The following is a 17,062-nucleotide window of genomic DNA, read 5'->3' on the forward strand; positions in this document are numbered from 1 at the left end:
AGGCAAACGTTGTGTATAGCCTGCAACTGTAGCCTATAACTTCGAAGTTGTATTTAAATGTCGGCTGCATATGACAGTGTGTCAGATATTGTGTTTTGAGCATTATTGCCGACGTAAACGTAATAAACCATTAATGGAAGTTGTTGAAGTAGTAATCCGCTGTTGTATTAACCTACTCTAACAATTTAACTGTATTTGTGGTTGCCTTCTCTTTAGTGGTCTTTTAACTGTTACCTGCACAGTAACACAGATGTTGTATAATGCCACCAGGTGTCACATGTTTCTTACTTGACTTCGTTGAGTAGCCTACCTTTTTTGAGGGCGAGAGGGATCATCGATGAGTTTACTGAAGGTATGTGCTTCTTTCTGCAACAGACTCGTTGAGCTGGCTAATCCTTGGCATTTAAAAACGGTGTATTTTTTTCTGCAACAGACTCGCATAGTGGGCTAGTTTTAGCATTTAAAAATGGTGTCTTCAATTTCCTCGTCATTTTATTCGTTCATTTCAGAGCTTGAGCTCCAAGACTGTTGAGATGCGTCGATAAAGGGGCATTGCTCTGACGCACTCGAGGATGAATGGAGAAAGTAGAACCTGGACTAGGCTACTCGTCGCTGGATTACATTTTAATCCATGTCTTTGTTGTTGTGCCTTTTTAACTCTACACAACTCTCCTAATTCTTAAACATGGCTGAAGAAAATACGGAGTTTCCTAACGAGTTGCTGGGTAAGAAACGTTTTAACAGTAATGTTATTTATTTTGGTTAAAATGACTACTCTTGCATTGAAATTGTTCATTTCAAATTGATTAATGACTATTGGAAAAACGTGTGTCTACTGTGCTCAAATTTGAGGTGCACCTGATAGAGCCCCACAGTGGAGGTGTCATAAAACCTAGCGGTCAAACAGGGAAATGGTTCCAATCGTTTTTCCACCATTCATTTTTTCCCACGGGGGATTTTAGAAGCCCTTAAAATAAGGGCTGTGTAGGCTTATCCTGGTGTGACATTTTCATAACCATGTAAATCTCTCTCAGGCAAGGTGACCTTTATGAATATATTCAGCTCTATTTACTCTGATTCGAAAATGCTAATTAGCATCAAAGTAGACATCATGCAAAACTACAAATCCCGGCAAGCTCCCGCACATCATCTCCAGTTGACACCTTACAACAGGTATGGTTCATTTAAAACTTGCACAAGACAGTTCATAGAATTGTCCATTTAAATAAATGTGACCGATTTAGTCATTACTACACTGAACAAAAATATAAACGCAGCATGTAAAGTGTTGGTTCCATGTTTCATGAGCTGAAAATAAAAGTTCCCAGAAATGTTAAAATATTCACAAAGCTTATTTATCTTAAATATTGTGCACACATTTGTTTAGTGAGCATTTCTCCTTTGACAGGATAATCTATCCACCTCAAAAGTGTGATATATCAAGAAGCTGATTAAATGGCATGATCATTACACAGGTGCGCCTTGTGCTGGGGGACAAGAAAAGGCCACTCTAAAATGTGCAGTTTTGTCACACAGGGACAAAACTGAGGGAGTGTGCAATTGACATATTGACTGCAGGAATGTCCACCATAGCTCTTGCCAGAGAATTTATTGTTCAATTCTCTACCATAAGTTGCCTCCGACGTAATTTTAGAGTATTTGGCAGTACGTCCAACTGGCCTCACAACCGTATGCCCACATGTGTGGCGTCATGTGGGTGAGCAGTTTGCCGATGTCAACGTTTTGAACAGAGTGCCCCATGGTGGCCGGTGGGTTATGGTATGGGCAGGAATAAGCTACGGACAACAAACACAATTGCATTTTATCTAGGGCAATTGGAATGCACAGAGATACCGTGACAAAATCCTGAGGCCCATTGTCACTAGACATTTTGGGATGCTCTGGATCGACGTGTACGACAGCGTGTTCCAGTTCCCAGGAACTTCGCACAGCCATTGAAGAGTGGGACAACATGTGTAATCTTTATTTACCTAGGCAAGTCAGTTAAGAACAAATTCTTATTAACAATGACGGCCTACCTCGACCAAACCTGGATGACGCTGGGCCAATTGTGTGCCACCCTATGGGACTCCCAATCATGGCCGGATGTGATGCAGCCTGGATTCGAACCAGGGACTACAGTTACGCCTTTTGATGCAGGGCCTTATACACTCGGGAACATTCCACAGACCACAATCAACATCCTGGTCAACTCTATGTGAATGTAACAGATGTGAAATAGCTAGCTAGTTAGCGGTGGAGCGCGCAAATAGCCTTTCAATCGTTGTCACTTGCTCTGAGACCTTGAAGTAGTGGTTCCCCTTGCTCTGCAAGGGCCGTGGCTTTTGTGGAGCGATGGGTAACGATGCTTCGTGGGTGACTGTTGTTGATGTGTGCAGAGGGTCCCTGGTTTGCGCCCGGGACGGGGAGAGGGGACGGACTAAAGTTAATACTGTTACACGAAGGAGGTATGTCACTCTGCATGAGGCTAATGGTGGTCACACCAGATACTGACTGGTTTTCTGATCCACGCCCCTACCTTTTTTTCTTAAGGTATCGGTGACCAACTATGCATATCTGTAGTCCCAGTCATGTGAAATCCATTGATTAGGGTCTAAGGAATGTATTTAAATTGACTGATGTCCTTATATGAACTGCAACTGAAATTGTTGCATGTTGTGTTTATTTTTGTTCAGTATGCATTTAGCTGACATTAGATAATTCATCCAGAGATTCTTACCTTTGCCTCAATTCAGCAGTCTCATCCAGATCATCAGGGCATTTGTATTTCTTTATGATAGCCACATTAGCAGCTAATTAGAATTTCATTTTTTGGGGGGGGAGGGGTAAATATAGGCGAATACAGTGCATTTAGAAAGTATTCAGACCCTTTGACTTCCACATTTTGTTACGTTATAGCCTTATTCTAAAATGGATTTTAAAAAATCCTCATCAATCTACACACAATGACAAAGCAAAAACAGGTATTTGGTATTTTAAAATACCAATCACATCATATTTACACAAGTATTCAGACTGTTTACTCAGTATTTTGTTGAAGCATCTTTGGCAGCGATTACAGCCTTGAGTCTTCTTGGGTATGACACTACAAGCTTGGCACACCTGTATTTGGAGAGTTTCTCCCTTCTCTGCAGATCCTCTCAAGCTCTGTCAGGTTAGATGGGGAGCGTCGCTGCACAGCTATTTTCAGGTCTCTCTAGAGATGTTTGATCGGGTTCAAGTCCGGGCTCTGGCTGGGCCACTCAAGGATATTCAGAGACTTGGCCCAAAGCCACTCCTGCGTTGTCTTTGCTATGTGCCTTGGGTCCTTGTCTTGTTGGAAGGTGAACCTTCGCCCCAGTCTGAGAACCTGCTCCAGAGTGCTCAGGACTTCATCATCTGTACTTTGCTCCGTTCATCTTTCCCTCAATCCTGATTAGTGTCCCCACAGCATAACATCCCCACAGCATGATTCTGCCACCACCATGCTTCACCGTAGGGATGGTGCCTGGTTTCCTCCAGACATGACGCTTGGCATTCAGGCCAAAGAGTTCATTCTTGGTTTCATCAAACCAGAGAATCTTTTTTCTCATGGTCTGAGAGTCCTTTTAGGTGCCTTTTGGCAAACCAAGCGGGCTGTCATGTGCCTTTTACTGAAGAGTGGCTTCCGTCTGGCCACTCTACCATAAAGGCCTGATTGGTGGAGTGCTGGAGCTCTGTCTGAGTGACCATTGGGTTCTTGGTCACCTCCCTGACCAAGGCCCTTTTCCCCTGATTGCTCAGTTTGGCCGGGCGGCCAGCTCCAGGAAGAGTCTTGGTGGTTCCAAACTTCTTCCATTTAAGCATGACGGAGGCCACTGTGTTGTTGGGGACCTTCAATGCTGCAGAAATGTTTGGGTACCTTTTCCCCAGATGTGTGCCTCAACACAATCCTGTCTCTGAGCTCTATAGACAATTCCTTTGACCTTATAGCTTGGCTTTTCCTCTAACATGCACTGTCAACTGTGGGACCTCACAGTATATACTGTAGACAGGTGTGTGCCTTTTCAAGTTAAATCCAATCTGTTGAATTTACCACAGGTGGACAATTTGACAAAATGTATAAAAATAACATGTTTTACTTTGTCATTAGGGGGTATTGTGTGTCGATTGATAAGGACATTTTTAAAAAAAATCAATTTTAGAATAAGGCTGTAATGTAACAAAATGTGGGGAAAAGGAAGGCGTCTGAATACTTTCCAAATGATAAGTCACCTTGTCCTAGAGAAATTTAGACGGTTATCAAAACATCACACCAGGGTAAGCCTACACAAAACAAAATCCCCTATAGGGAAAAACAAATGGTGGAAAAACCGTTGAAACCATTTCTGGGTTTATGGGTATAATGACTCGTACTCTATACCCACATACTTCTTCTGTACACAAAGTTTGGGAGAAGAACTGGAGGCGTGTCTTGCGGAATTCCCTCAAAGTGGGATGACAACCAATGCTGCGTTCAAACCAACTCGGAACTTAGATATGTCTAACTTCAGTGTGTTAAAGACAACTGGGAAAAAACGACTGGGGAAAAATTGTTTTGAGCGGTCATCCAATTCGGAATTCTAACTCTGGCCTCTTTCTTGAGCCCTGACTTTCCGAGCTGAAGATCACTGACGTCATGATTTGAGAGTTCCCAGTTGTCTTGAATGCACCAACTCAATGGGCCTCCTCTAGGATAGACCAGTGTATGGATGGACCATTGTCATATTATGTAAAACCCAGGACATGCAGTACAACAAGCTTAAACAGACATGTTCATTTTTTTCATCACAGTTCTTTCAAAATGTATCATTTTTGTTTTGAGAATGTACACTGATAAAGTTATGGAACCACCACAAAAACGATAACAACTGCAACAAACTGTTTTCAGAAATGATTATTTCAGAGAACTGTGGATACATAAATAGATGTTGTTCAAAGCAGTCTGGGCCACATTTGGAAATCTCCCTCTGTAAGTGTTTTGATCTCAGTTGTCCAGAGAGTGGAGATTTCCAGATTGATCTCAAGAGTTTCCCCCACTCTTGCCAGGATTCCATGAAAAACAAGACTACACAAATTAGAAGTGACTCACCAAAACAGACCGCCTCCCTCTTAATATAAATTTGACAAGTCATGAAAACTGTAAGAGGCCGGAAGCTAACAAAAGCTGTGTTTGGCATGAAATTAAGCAATAATATTACACTGACTGCTACTAGATGGGAGAAAAAGTGCACCAATGTTGAATTACTAACCACCCTGACACTGCCATATGGCCAGGTGGAAACCTACTGCCTATGGAATGTGTGGTATTTTGACTACTTATGAGGATTCTGAGTGTGGTGCTGACATTAGGTCCACACTTGATGCAACAACTGTTTGAAGAACACCCCAAAGCAGGCAAAATGTATCCCAAGTTTGGTTGTTTTCCTCTCAAAAAGAAAGACCAGGCATACATGGGTTATATTTTGAATTGTAAAGGCCTCCAATAATCCAAGCCCTGCACATGCACTAGACGAAACGATAGCATACTCGTATCAGTGCTAATCTTCCCAATGTTCCTTCTAGAGAGTGTAAGAGATGCCGTGGGAGGGAAGATCAAGCTCACCCTGAAGAAGAGGGTGAAACTGGAGGTCAAAGGTGACAAACTGGAGAACCGAGTCCTGGTAAGACATCAGGCTTGCTTTCTTGGCACTCATATAATTGGTTTCTCATTGTGCAGTTCCTTAAATGTGCAGACACAACACGACCCTTTTATTTAGGAGAAAATCAACTTGTCTTTCCGAGCACCCCAGTGTTTGTCATTTTCCTCATTCTCTCAAGGTTCACATGCTTCTCAGCAAAACCTTGTTCCCGTGCCTCATTCGCATAACAGGAAGCCTGCAGTCGACTAGTCGACTGGTTGACAATAGAAAGTTTGAAACAGCCTCACCACTTTCTGCGTACTTGACAGACCGAAATGTATTGACTTCCTGAAACCATTTGTTGTCTGCTGAGTAATATTCATGTTGCGTTGTATGCAGAGTAATAGATTTTGAAAGTTGAATGTTTATATTGTAACATTTAAAATGTGACCCTCCGCAACTGTCTTAATTTTGTTAGCAGCCTCAGATTCCCTTCAAAAGGTAGCCAAAACTTATTGGGTTTCAATTGGAATGTCAGTTGCCTCCATCAAACCTATTTTTGGAGGATCAAGGAAGAACAGACATTTTCCAAACAAACTTCTTTATATGGTGTTGGTTCTTCTTTAACCCTGAGCCCTGGGCAGTGTTTATTAGGCATTGAATGGAAGAAAACAGACTGAAATGGGGAGGGACTAACTGGACTTGTCCAATAATAATAAAACATTTTGGTGTGTGTCTTTCAAGATACCCAAGGACACTTACCAAATTTTAATTGTCCATTGTAAAACGTTTTCCATTGCATGGCCTGATGAACACAGCCCTGTATACAGAGGCTATTCAGTCTTGGGTTCTGGGGCCCCTATTGGACACACTGTGGGTTCTGGGGCCCCTATTGGACACACTGTGGGTTCTGGGGCCCCTATTGGACACACTGTGGGTTCTGGGGCCCCTATTGGACACACTGTGGGTTCTGGGGCCCCTATTGGACACACTGTGGGTTCTGGGGCCCCTATTGGACACACTGTGGGTTCTGGGGCCCCTATTGGACACACTGTGGGTTCTGGGGCCCCTATTGGACACAGTGTGGGTTCTGGGGCCCCTATTTTCTTTGTAAAGTTCCACAATTTGGTGGTATTTATGTTTACTGTCTCCTTTCTTGACTTGACAGAACACTTCCCCACAGGGCACTGACTGAGAGCATCAGACACTGATAAACACATTCCTAGGCCTTGCTAGAGTAGAGATGTAATCTGTCTATATTAATCGACCAAACTCAGTAGTCAAAATTTGGTTAAGCAGTCTTTATCCGTTAGACACAATGGATAAGTGGGCTTTACCTGTAGGAACTATTATGGGATTGTGAAATGTCTGTCTGTTTCTGTGTGTGTACGCGTGCATGATTTGTGTGTGTGTGAACATACAATACCCCTTCCCCTCTTTTTACACCTGAGATACTATAAAATAAAATGCAGGAACAGATTGTCCAGAGCAGAGAGGGGCGGGGTCTCCTGTCTCACACCCAGCCATTGGTTGACTTAGCCATTGGTTGATGCTCATATTTGGCCTTGAAGAGTGACCTCACTCCACACAAAAAAACACATACCACAGCTATCTGATCCACAGTCAGTTTTCTCTCTTTGTCCTTCCAGCTATAACTGTGTGTTCATCTGTACTCACCATGGTACTATTACATGTCTCTTTTTAAATAGAAATTAATTAGCTACTACTGTGTGATTTACAATTGAGTTTGCACCTGTGTCATTGATAATGGAAAGGTTTAAAACAGATAAATGAAAGCAAAGACATTAAACAATGTTCATAACACAATTTCACTGCAAACCTCTAAACCTTTGCCCCACATGTTGTATATATATTTTTATTTTATTTACCTAGGCAAGTCAGTTAACAAATACTTATTCACAATGACGGCCTACCCCGGCCAAACCTGGATGACGCTCGGCCAATTGTGCGCCGCCCTATGGGACTCCCAATCACGGCCGGATGTGATACAGCCTGGATTCGAACCAGGGACTGTAGTGATTCCTCTTGCACTGAGATGTAGTGCCTTGCCTTAGACCGCTGCGCCACTCGGGAGCATGTTCCTTCCATACCAATAACAGCTGCAAACCGCTGGTGGAACGGATTAGTAACTTTGTCAAGTTTGATTTGGGCCCAAATCAACCTACACTGAACAAAAATATAAACACAACATGTAAAGTGTTGGTCCCATATTTCCTGAGCTGAAAAAGAAGATCCCAGAAATGTTCCATATGCCCAAATTTCTCAAGTGTTATGCACAAATTTGTTTACATCCGTTAGTGAGCATTTCTCCTTTGCCAAGATAATCCATCAACCTGACAGGTGTGGCATATCAAGAAGTTGATTAAACAGCATGATCATTACACAGGTGCACCTTGTGCTGAGGACAAAAGGCCACTCTAAAATATGGCACTTTTTAATCTCAAATAGAATATTCTATAATTGTGGTACAACAAAGGTAAACTATTTTAACCAATGGCTAAGTCAACCAATGCCACAATTTACTAAAGTTTGAAGCGTGCAATTGGCATGCTGACTGCAGAAATGTCCAACAAAGCTGTTGCCACAAGCTGCCTCAAACATTGTTTTAGAGAATTTGGCAGTACATGCAAACGGCCTAACAACCGCACACCACGTGTATCCAAGCCAGCCCAGGACCTCCACATCCGGCTTCTTCACCTGCGGGATCGTCTGAGGGGTGCAGAGACTATTTCTGTCTGTAATAAAGCCCTTTTGTGGGGGGAAACAAATTCTGATTGGCTGGGCCTGGCTCCCCCACTCATGGCTGCTTCCTTACCCAGTCATGTGAAATTCATAGATTAGAGCCTAATGAATTTATTTCAATTGACTGCTTTCCTTCTATGAACTGTAATGCGTGTTGGGTTTATTTTTGTTCAGTACACATAGTACAGTTTGTTGACTTCGTTATGTCTCTCTGATCTGTTGCTCTCCTCTACAGGCTTTGGCATCCCATCGGGGCTTTCTGCTTACTGTGAGGGTCCCCACCAAGGTAAGAAGTGAGAGTGAGTACATGCACATGAGACACTGTGTGTGTTTGATTGTGTGTGCTATTGTATATCTTGATCTTCCTATGAATCAAATGTTCTATGTATACAAATATATGTGGAAAACCTTTCAAATGAGTGGATTCAGTTATTTCAGCCACACCCGTTGCTGACAGTTGTATAAAATTGAGCACACAGCCATGCAATCTCCATAGACAAACATTGGCAGTAGAATGGCTCACTGAAGAGCTCAGTGACTTTCAACGTGGCACCGTTGCAGGATGTCACCTTTCCAACAAGTCAGTTTGTCAAATGTCTGCCCTGCTAGAGCTGCCCCGGTCAACTGTAAGTGGTGTTATTGTGAGGTGGAAACGTCTAGGAGCAACAACGGCTAAGCCGCGAAGTGGTAGGCCACACAAGCTCACAGAACGTGACCGCCGAGTGCTGAAGCGCGTAGCCCAACCTGTTGAGGACAGAGGGCGCTGTTTTCACTTTGGGGAAAATCGTGCCCAATTTAAACGGCCTCGTACTCAATTCTTGCTCGTACAATATGCATATTATTATTACTATTGGATAGAAAACACGCTCTAGTTTCTAAAACCGTTTGAATTATATCTGTGAGTAAAACAGAACTCATTTGGCACAAACTTCCTGACCAGGAAGTGGAAAGTCTGAAATCGAGGCTCTGTTCTAGGTCCTGCCTATAAATGGGCATGATACCTATTAGTATACATGCATGTCATACACCTTCCCCTGAATGTCAAGAGGCAGTGAGAGAAGAAATGGAGTGTATCTTAGTCTGAAGTGGAATAAATCCTCTTGGAATGACGTGTCACCCATTTCCTGTTTTCAGGAAGGCGCGAGAAGGAACCGGGGATTGCCTTATGAAAAGCTGTCGTTATAGGCGACTACTATCTCCGGCTTTGATTTTATTTGATACATGTGACCATATCATCGTAAAGTATGTTTTTGCAATATAGTTTAATCAGATTATTGAAATTTTTCCGGGAGTTTTGCCGTGTTCCGTTCTCTTCCGTTTGTTGACATGGAGAGATTCGTGCCACTTGGCTAGTGTGCTTGCTAAATCGAGAGGGAAAAAGGCCGTTCTAAATCCAAACAACGATTGTTCTTGACAAAGGACCCCTTGTCCAACATTCTGATGAAAGATCAGCAAAAGTAGGAAACATTTTATGATGCTATTTCATATATCTGTCGTACATGTGAACTAGTCGTTGGCGCCCAGCTTTTGGGTACTCTCTAGCTATACCGAAGCTGGATGTCGTAATGAAGTTATTTTTAGAATTCTAACACGGCGATTGCATTAGGAACTAGTGTATCTATCATTTCCTATACAACATGTATTTTTTAGTTATGTTTATGAATAGCTATTTGGTCAGAATATGTGTGTCAGGAAAAAGTGTCAGAAAAATATCCGGACGTTGTCGGAAAAAGTAGCTACGTTAGCACAATGTATAACCACTGATTTCAGCTCTAAATATGCACATTTTCGAACAAAACATAAGCGTATGTATAACCTGATGTTATAGGACTGTCATCTGATGAAGCATATCAAGGTTAGTCAAAAATGATATATCCTTTGCTGGTTTGTTACGATCGCTAACTTTTGCTACTGGGAAATTGCTTGTGTTTCTGGCTATTGTGGTAAGCTAATATAACGCTATATTGTGTTTTCGCTGTAAAACACTTAATAAATCGGAAATATTGGCTGGAATCAAGATGCCTGTCTTTCATTTGCTGTACACTATGTATTTTTCAGAAATGTTTTATGTCTGAAATTATTATGGCTGCTTTCGTGCAATTTCTGATTGTAGCTGCAATGTAAACTATGATTTATACCTGAAATATGCACATTTTTCGAACAAAACAGATTTATTGAATAACATGTTAGACTGTCATCTGAAGTTGTTTGGTTGGTTCTTGGTTAGTTAGGTTGGCTTTGTGCATGCTACCTGTGCTGTGAAAAATGTCTGTCCTTTTTTGTATTTGGTGGTGAGCTAACATAAATATACGTGCTGTTTTCGCTGTAAAACATTTAAAAAATCGGACATGTTGGCTGGATTCACAAGATGTGTACCTTTCATTTGCTGTATTGGACTTGTTAATGTGTGAAAGTTAAATATTTCTAAAAAATATATTTTGAATTTCGCGCTCTGCCTTTTCAGTGGAATGTGGGAGGAGTTCCACTGGCGGAACGCCAGAGCAGTACAGGTTAAAAACCGTCTGTCCTTAGTTGCAACACTCGCTACCAAGTTCCAAACTGCCTCTGGAAGCAATGTCAGCACAAGAACTGTTCGTCGGGAGCTTCATGAAATGGGTTTCCATGGCTGAGCAGCCACAAACAAACCTAAGATCACCATGCGCAATGCCAAGCGTCGGCTGAATCTGGGTTTGGCGGATGCAAGGAGAACGCTACGTGGCTCGATGCATAGTGCCAACTGTAGACTTTGGTGGCGGAGGAATAGTTGTCTGGGGCTGTTTTTTTACGGTTCGGTATAGGCCCTTAGTTCAAGTGAAAGGAAATCTTAACTCTTCACAGTGGGGCCTCCCGAGTGGCGCAGTGGTCTAGTGCCCCTAGAGGTTCTGGGTTCGAGTCGGGCTCTGTCGCAGCCGGCCGCAACCGGGAGACCCATGGGGCGGCGTACAATTGGCCCAGCGTCGTCCGGGTTAGGGGAGGGTTTGGCCTGCAGGGATGTCCTTGTCCCATTGCTCACTAGCAACCCCTGTGGTGGGCTGGGCGCAGTGCACGCTGACACGGTCACCAGGTGCACGGTGTTTCCTCTGACACATTGGTGCGGCTGGCTTCCGGGTTAAGTGGGTATTGTGTTAAGAAGCAGTGCGGCTTGGTTGGGTTGTGTTTCGGAGGACGCACGGCTCTCGACCTTCGCCTCTCCTGAGTCCGTACCGGAGTTGCAGCGAAGAGACAAGATTGTAACTACAAATTGGAAACCACGAAATTGGGGAAAAAAGTAACAAAAATGTATAATAAACTCTACAGCGTACAATAACATTCTAGATGATTCAGTGCTTCCAACTTTGTAGCAACAGTTTGGGGAAGGGCCTTTCCTGTTTCAGCATGACAATGCCCCCGTGCAGAAAGCAAGGTCCATACAGAAAAGGTTTGTCGAGATCGGTGTGGAAGAACTTGGCTGCCCTGCACAGAACCCTGACCTCAACACCATCAAACACCTTTGTGATGAATTGGAAAGTCAACTGTGAGCCAGGCTTAATCACCCAACATCAATTCCCGACCTCACTAATGCTCTTGTGGCTGAATGCAAGCAAGTCCCCGCAGCAATGTTCCAACATCTGGTGGAAAGCCTTCCCAGAAGAGAGGAGGATTTTGGAATGAGATGTTCGACTTTTGGTCGTGTAGTGTATCTTCGTACTACAGTAGTTTGAAGATTAGCTTACCAGTGTACTGCATGGTGCTACATTTGTTAATACTAATATTACTAAAGGACAATTAAGTTATTGTGAAGTTGAAATCACTGCAGTCACTGTTACTCCCTTTTTATGTGCGGTGTAATAATGTAATGAAGATGACGGACAGGAAATTCACTCCATTACAACACATAGAAAGTAGAGGTTTGAGTATGGGATGACTTCTGTCTGGATGCATTGAGAACTTAATTAGACTGACTGTCTTCCTATGGCCCCCAGTCATCCCAGATGGTCCTCCTTGGGAATGTTTGGTTAGTCAATCTCCGGGCGTGCCCCAGCTTGTTTTCGAGGACCGCTTCTGGAATTCTTTCTGGTAGAGTGGCTGGCCCAAGGAGCAAGTCCCTGCAGATTTTTCTCTCCCTTAAGGTTTAGGTTTTTCAGAAAGTATTGACTGTTTTTCTTTCCTTCAGGCTGTGTGTTCACAGCTGCATTGTGGGTAGAAATATCAAATGTCATGGCATATGGTGGGACCTGCTCACTTGTTCCGGGCGGTAATGTACTGGTTAATGAATACCAGTAACTGCACATTTTATGAATGGGGTGATTTGCAAATATAGTGACTTCAGAAAGTATTCACACCCCTTGACTTTTTCCCACATTTTTGTGGGATTCAAATGGATTTAATTCTCATTGTTTTGTCAACGATCTACACAAAATGCTCAGTAATGTCAAAGGGGAAGAAAAATTTGAACATTTGTAAAACATTTACGAAAAATAAAACACTAATAGGGCTCTCGAGAGGCACAGCGGTCTAAGGCACGGCATCTCAGTGCAATAGGTGTCACTACAGTCCCTGGTTCGAATCCAGGCTGTATCACATCCGGCCGTGATTGGGAGTCCCATAGGGTGGCGCACAATTGGCCCAGCGTCGTCCAGGTTTGGCCAGGGTAGGCTGTCATTGTAAATAAGAATTTGTTCTTAACTGATTTGCCTAGTTTAAAAAAATATATATATGTATACAGTATACACTATCGTTGAAAAGTTTGGGGTCACTTAGAAATGTCCTTTTTGAAAGAAAAGCAATTTTTTTGCACATTTTTAAAATGACATCAAATTGATCAGAAAAACAGTTTGTTTTGATATCTTAATAGACTTAAAAATAAAAAATAAATTAAACAAGGACCCCAAACTTTTGAACGCTAGTGTGTGTGTGTGTACATACATACATACATACATACATACATACATACATACAGGGGGGCAAAAAAGTATTTAGTCAGCCACCAATTGTGCAAGTTCTCCCACTTAAAAAGATGAGATACCTGTCATTTTCATCATAGGTACACTTCAACTATGACAGACAAAATGAGAAAAGAAAATCACATTGTAGGATTTTTTATGAACTTATTTGCAAATGATGGTGGAAAATAAGTATTTGGTCAATAACAAAAGTTTATCTCAATACTTTGTTATATACCCTTTGTTGGCAATGACAGAGGTCAAACGTTTTCTGTAAGTCTTCACAAGGTTTTCATTTACATTTTTAGTCATTTAGCAGACGCTCTTATCCAGAGCGACTTACAGTAGAGTGCATACATTTTATTACATTTTTTACATACTGAGACAAGGATATCCCTACTGGCCAATCCCTCCCTAACCCCTAACCCGGACGACGCTATGCCAATTGTGCGTCGCCCCACGGACCTCCCGGTTGCGGCCGGCTGCGACAGAGCCTGGGCGTGAACCCAGAGACTCTGGTGGCGCAGCTAGCACTGCGATGCAGTGCCCTAGGCCACTGCGCCACCCCGGAGTTTTTCACACACTGTTGCTGGTATTTTGTCCCATTCCTCCATGCAGATCTCCTCTAGAGCAGTGATGTTTTGGGGCTGTTGCTGGGCAACACGGACTTTCAACTCCCTCCAAAGATCTTCTATGGGGTTGAGATCTGGAGACTGGCTAGGCCACTCCAGGACCTTGAAATGCTTCTTACGAAGCCACTCCTTCGTTGCCCGGGCGGTGTGTTTGGAATCTGGGATCGGTTTTCACTCAAAATCTCACGATACATGGCCCCATTCATTCTTTCCTTTACACGGATCAGTCGTCCTGGTCCCTTTGCAGAAAAACAGCCCCAAAGCATGATGTTTCCACCCCCATGCTTCACAGTAGGTATGGTGTTCTTTGGATGCAACTCAGCATTCTTTGTCCTCCAAACACGACGAGTTGAGTTTTTACCAAAAATGTATATTTTGGTTTCATCTGACCATATGACATTCTCCCAATCTTCTTCTGGATCATCCAAATGCTCTCTAGTAAACTTCAGACGAGCCTGGACATGTACTGGCTTAAGCAGGGGGACACGTCTGGCACTGCAGGATTTGGGTCCCTGGCGGCGTAGTGTGTTACTGACGGTAGGCTTTGTTACTTTGGTCCCAACTCTCTGCAGGTCATTCACTAGGTCCCCCCGTGTGGTTCTGGGATTTTTACTCACCGTTCTTGTGATCATTTTGACCCCACGGGGTGAGATCTTGCGTGGAGCCCCAGATCGAGGGAGATTATCAGTGGTCTTGTATGTCTTCCATTTCCTAATGATTGCTCCCACAGTTGATTTCTTCAAACCAAGCTGCTTACCTATTGCAGATTCAGTCTTCCCAGGTTGGTGCAGGTCTACAATTTTGTTTCTGGTGTCCTTTGACAGCTCTTTGGTCTTGGCCATAGTGGAGTTTGGTGTGTGACTGTTTGAAGTTGTGGACAGGTGTCTTTTATACTGATAACAAGTTCAAACAGGTGCCATTAATACAGGTAACGAGTGGAGGACAGAGGAGCCTCTTAAAGAAGAAGTTACAGGTCTGTGAGAGCCAGAAATCTTGCTTGTTTGTAGGTGACCAAATACTTATTTTCCACCATAATTTGCAAATAAATTCATTAAAAATCCTACTATGTGATTTTCTGGATTTTTTTCTTCCTCATTTTGTCTGTCATAGTTGAAGTGTACCTATGATGAAAATTACAGGCCTCATCTTTTTAAGTGGGAGAACTTGCACAATTGGTGGCTGACTAAATACTTTTTTGCCCCACTGTATGTATATGTGTATGTATGTACAGTTGAAGTCGGAAGTTTACATACACCTTAACCAAATGCATTTAAACTCAGTTTTTCACAATTCCTGACATTTAATCCTAGTAAATTCCCTGTTTTAGGTCAGTTAGGATCACCACGTGATTTTTAGAATGTGAAATGTCAGAATAAGTGGAGAGAATGATTTGTCAGCTTTTATTTCTTTCATCACATTCCTAGTGGGTCAGAAGTTTACATACACTCAATTAGTATTTGGTCAAACGTTTCGGATAGCCTTCCACAAGCTTCTCACACTAAGTTTGGTGAATTTTGGCCCATTTCTCCTGACAGAGCTGGTGTAACTGAGTCAGGTTTGTAGGCCTCATTGCTCGCACACGCTTTTTCAGTTCTGCCTACAAATCTTCTATAGGATTGAGGTCAGGGCTTTGTGATGGCCACTCCAATACCTTGACTTTGTTTTCCTTAAGCCATAACTTTGGAAGTATGCTTGGGGTCATTGTCCATTTGGAAGACCCATTTGCGACCAAGCTTTAACTTCCTGACTGATGCCTTCAGATGTTGCTTCAATATATCAATATATAGCCAGCAGCATACCACCCTGCATACCACTGCTGGCTTGCTTCTGAAGCTAAGCAGGGTTGGTCCTGGTCAGTCCCTGGATGGGAGACCAGATGCTGCTGGAAGTGGTGTTGGAGGGCCAGTAGGAGGCACTCTTTCCTCTGGTCTAAAGAATATCCCAATGCCCCAGGGCAGTGATTGGGGACACTGTCCTGTATAGGGTGCCGTCTTTCGGATGGGACGTTAAACGGGTGTCCTGACTCTCTGAGGTCATTAAAGATCCCATGGCACTTATCGTAAGAGTAGGGGTGTTAACCCCGGTGTCCTGGCTAAATTCCCAATCTGGCCCTCAAACCATCATGGTCACCTAATAATCCCCAGTTTACAATTGGCTCATTCATCCCCCTCCTCTCCCCTGTAACTATTCCCCAGGTCGTTGCTGCAAATGAGAACGTGTTCTCAGTCAACTTACCTGGTAAAATAACGGTAAAAAAAAAAAATTATAATAAAAAAAAAAAAATATCCACATAATTTACCTGCCTCATGATGCCATCTATTTTGTGAAGTGCACCAGTCTCTCCTGCAGCAAAGCACCCCCACAACATGATGGTTCTTCACGGTTGGGATGGTGTTCTTCGGCTTGCAAGCTTCCCCCCTTTTTCCTCCAAACATAACGGTGGTTATTATAGCCAAACAGTTCTATTTTTGTTTCATCAGACCAGAGGACATTTCTCCAAAAAGTACGATCTTTGTCCCCATGTACAGTTGCAAACTGTAGTCTGGCTTTTTTATGGCGGTTTTGGAGCAGTGGCTACTTCCTTGCTGAGCGGCCTTTCAGGTTATGTCGATATAGGACTCGTTTTACTGTGGATATAGATACTTTTGTACCCGTTTCCTCCAGCATCTTCACAAGTTCCTTTGCTGTTGTTCTGGATTGATTTGCACTTTTCGCACCAGAGTACGTTCATCTCTAGGAGACAAGCGGTATGACGGCTGCGTGGTCCCATGTTGTTTATACTTTGTACTATTGTTTGTACAGATGAACATGGTACCTTCAGGCGTTTGGAAATTGCTCCCAAGGATGAACCAGACTTGTGAAGGTCTTGGTGGATTTCTTTTGATTTTCCCATTATTTATTTATGTATATGTATGTAAAAAGTTCTTCAAGCTCTGTCAAGTTGGTTGTTGATCATTGCTAAACAGCCATTTTCAAGTTTTGCCATAGATTTTCAAGCCGATTTAAGTCACAACTGTAACTAGGCCACTCAGGAATATTCATTGTCATCTTGGTAAGCAGTACTGTGTTTTAGGTTATTGTCCTGTTGAAAGGTGAATTTGTCTCC

The 17,062-nt window shown here is 42.9% G+C and overlaps 1 protein-coding gene across 2 annotated transcripts in view; it reads left to right on the forward strand.

Annotated features, from left to right (window-relative positions):
• The first annotated feature begins 262 nt into the window (after nt 1-262).
• Nucleotides 263-17,062, forward strand: part of LOC129819778 (F-actin-uncapping protein LRRC16A) — a 38,592-nt gene continuing 21,792 nt past the window's right edge. The window contains exons 1-4 of one of the 2 annotated variants that reach the window (XM_055876359.1): nt 263-352; nt 510-725; nt 5,584-5,681; nt 8,638-8,688. In XM_055876359.1, the coding sequence (XP_055732334.1) occupies nt 686-725; nt 5,584-5,681; nt 8,638-8,688 (189 nt within the window). In that variant the 5' untranslated portion in view covers nt 263-352; nt 510-685. Of the gene's footprint in view, nt 726-5,583; nt 5,682-8,637; nt 8,689-17,062 lie in introns of both variants that reach the window. The other variant, XM_055876358.1, reaches the window with a different exon arrangement.

Source organism: Salvelinus fontinalis, chromosome 22 (assembly GCF_029448725.1).
Source record: "Salvelinus fontinalis isolate EN_2023a chromosome 22, ASM2944872v1, whole genome shotgun sequence".
In the NCBI taxonomy this organism is placed as follows: domain Eukaryota; kingdom Metazoa; phylum Chordata; class Actinopteri; order Salmoniformes; family Salmonidae; genus Salvelinus; species Salvelinus fontinalis.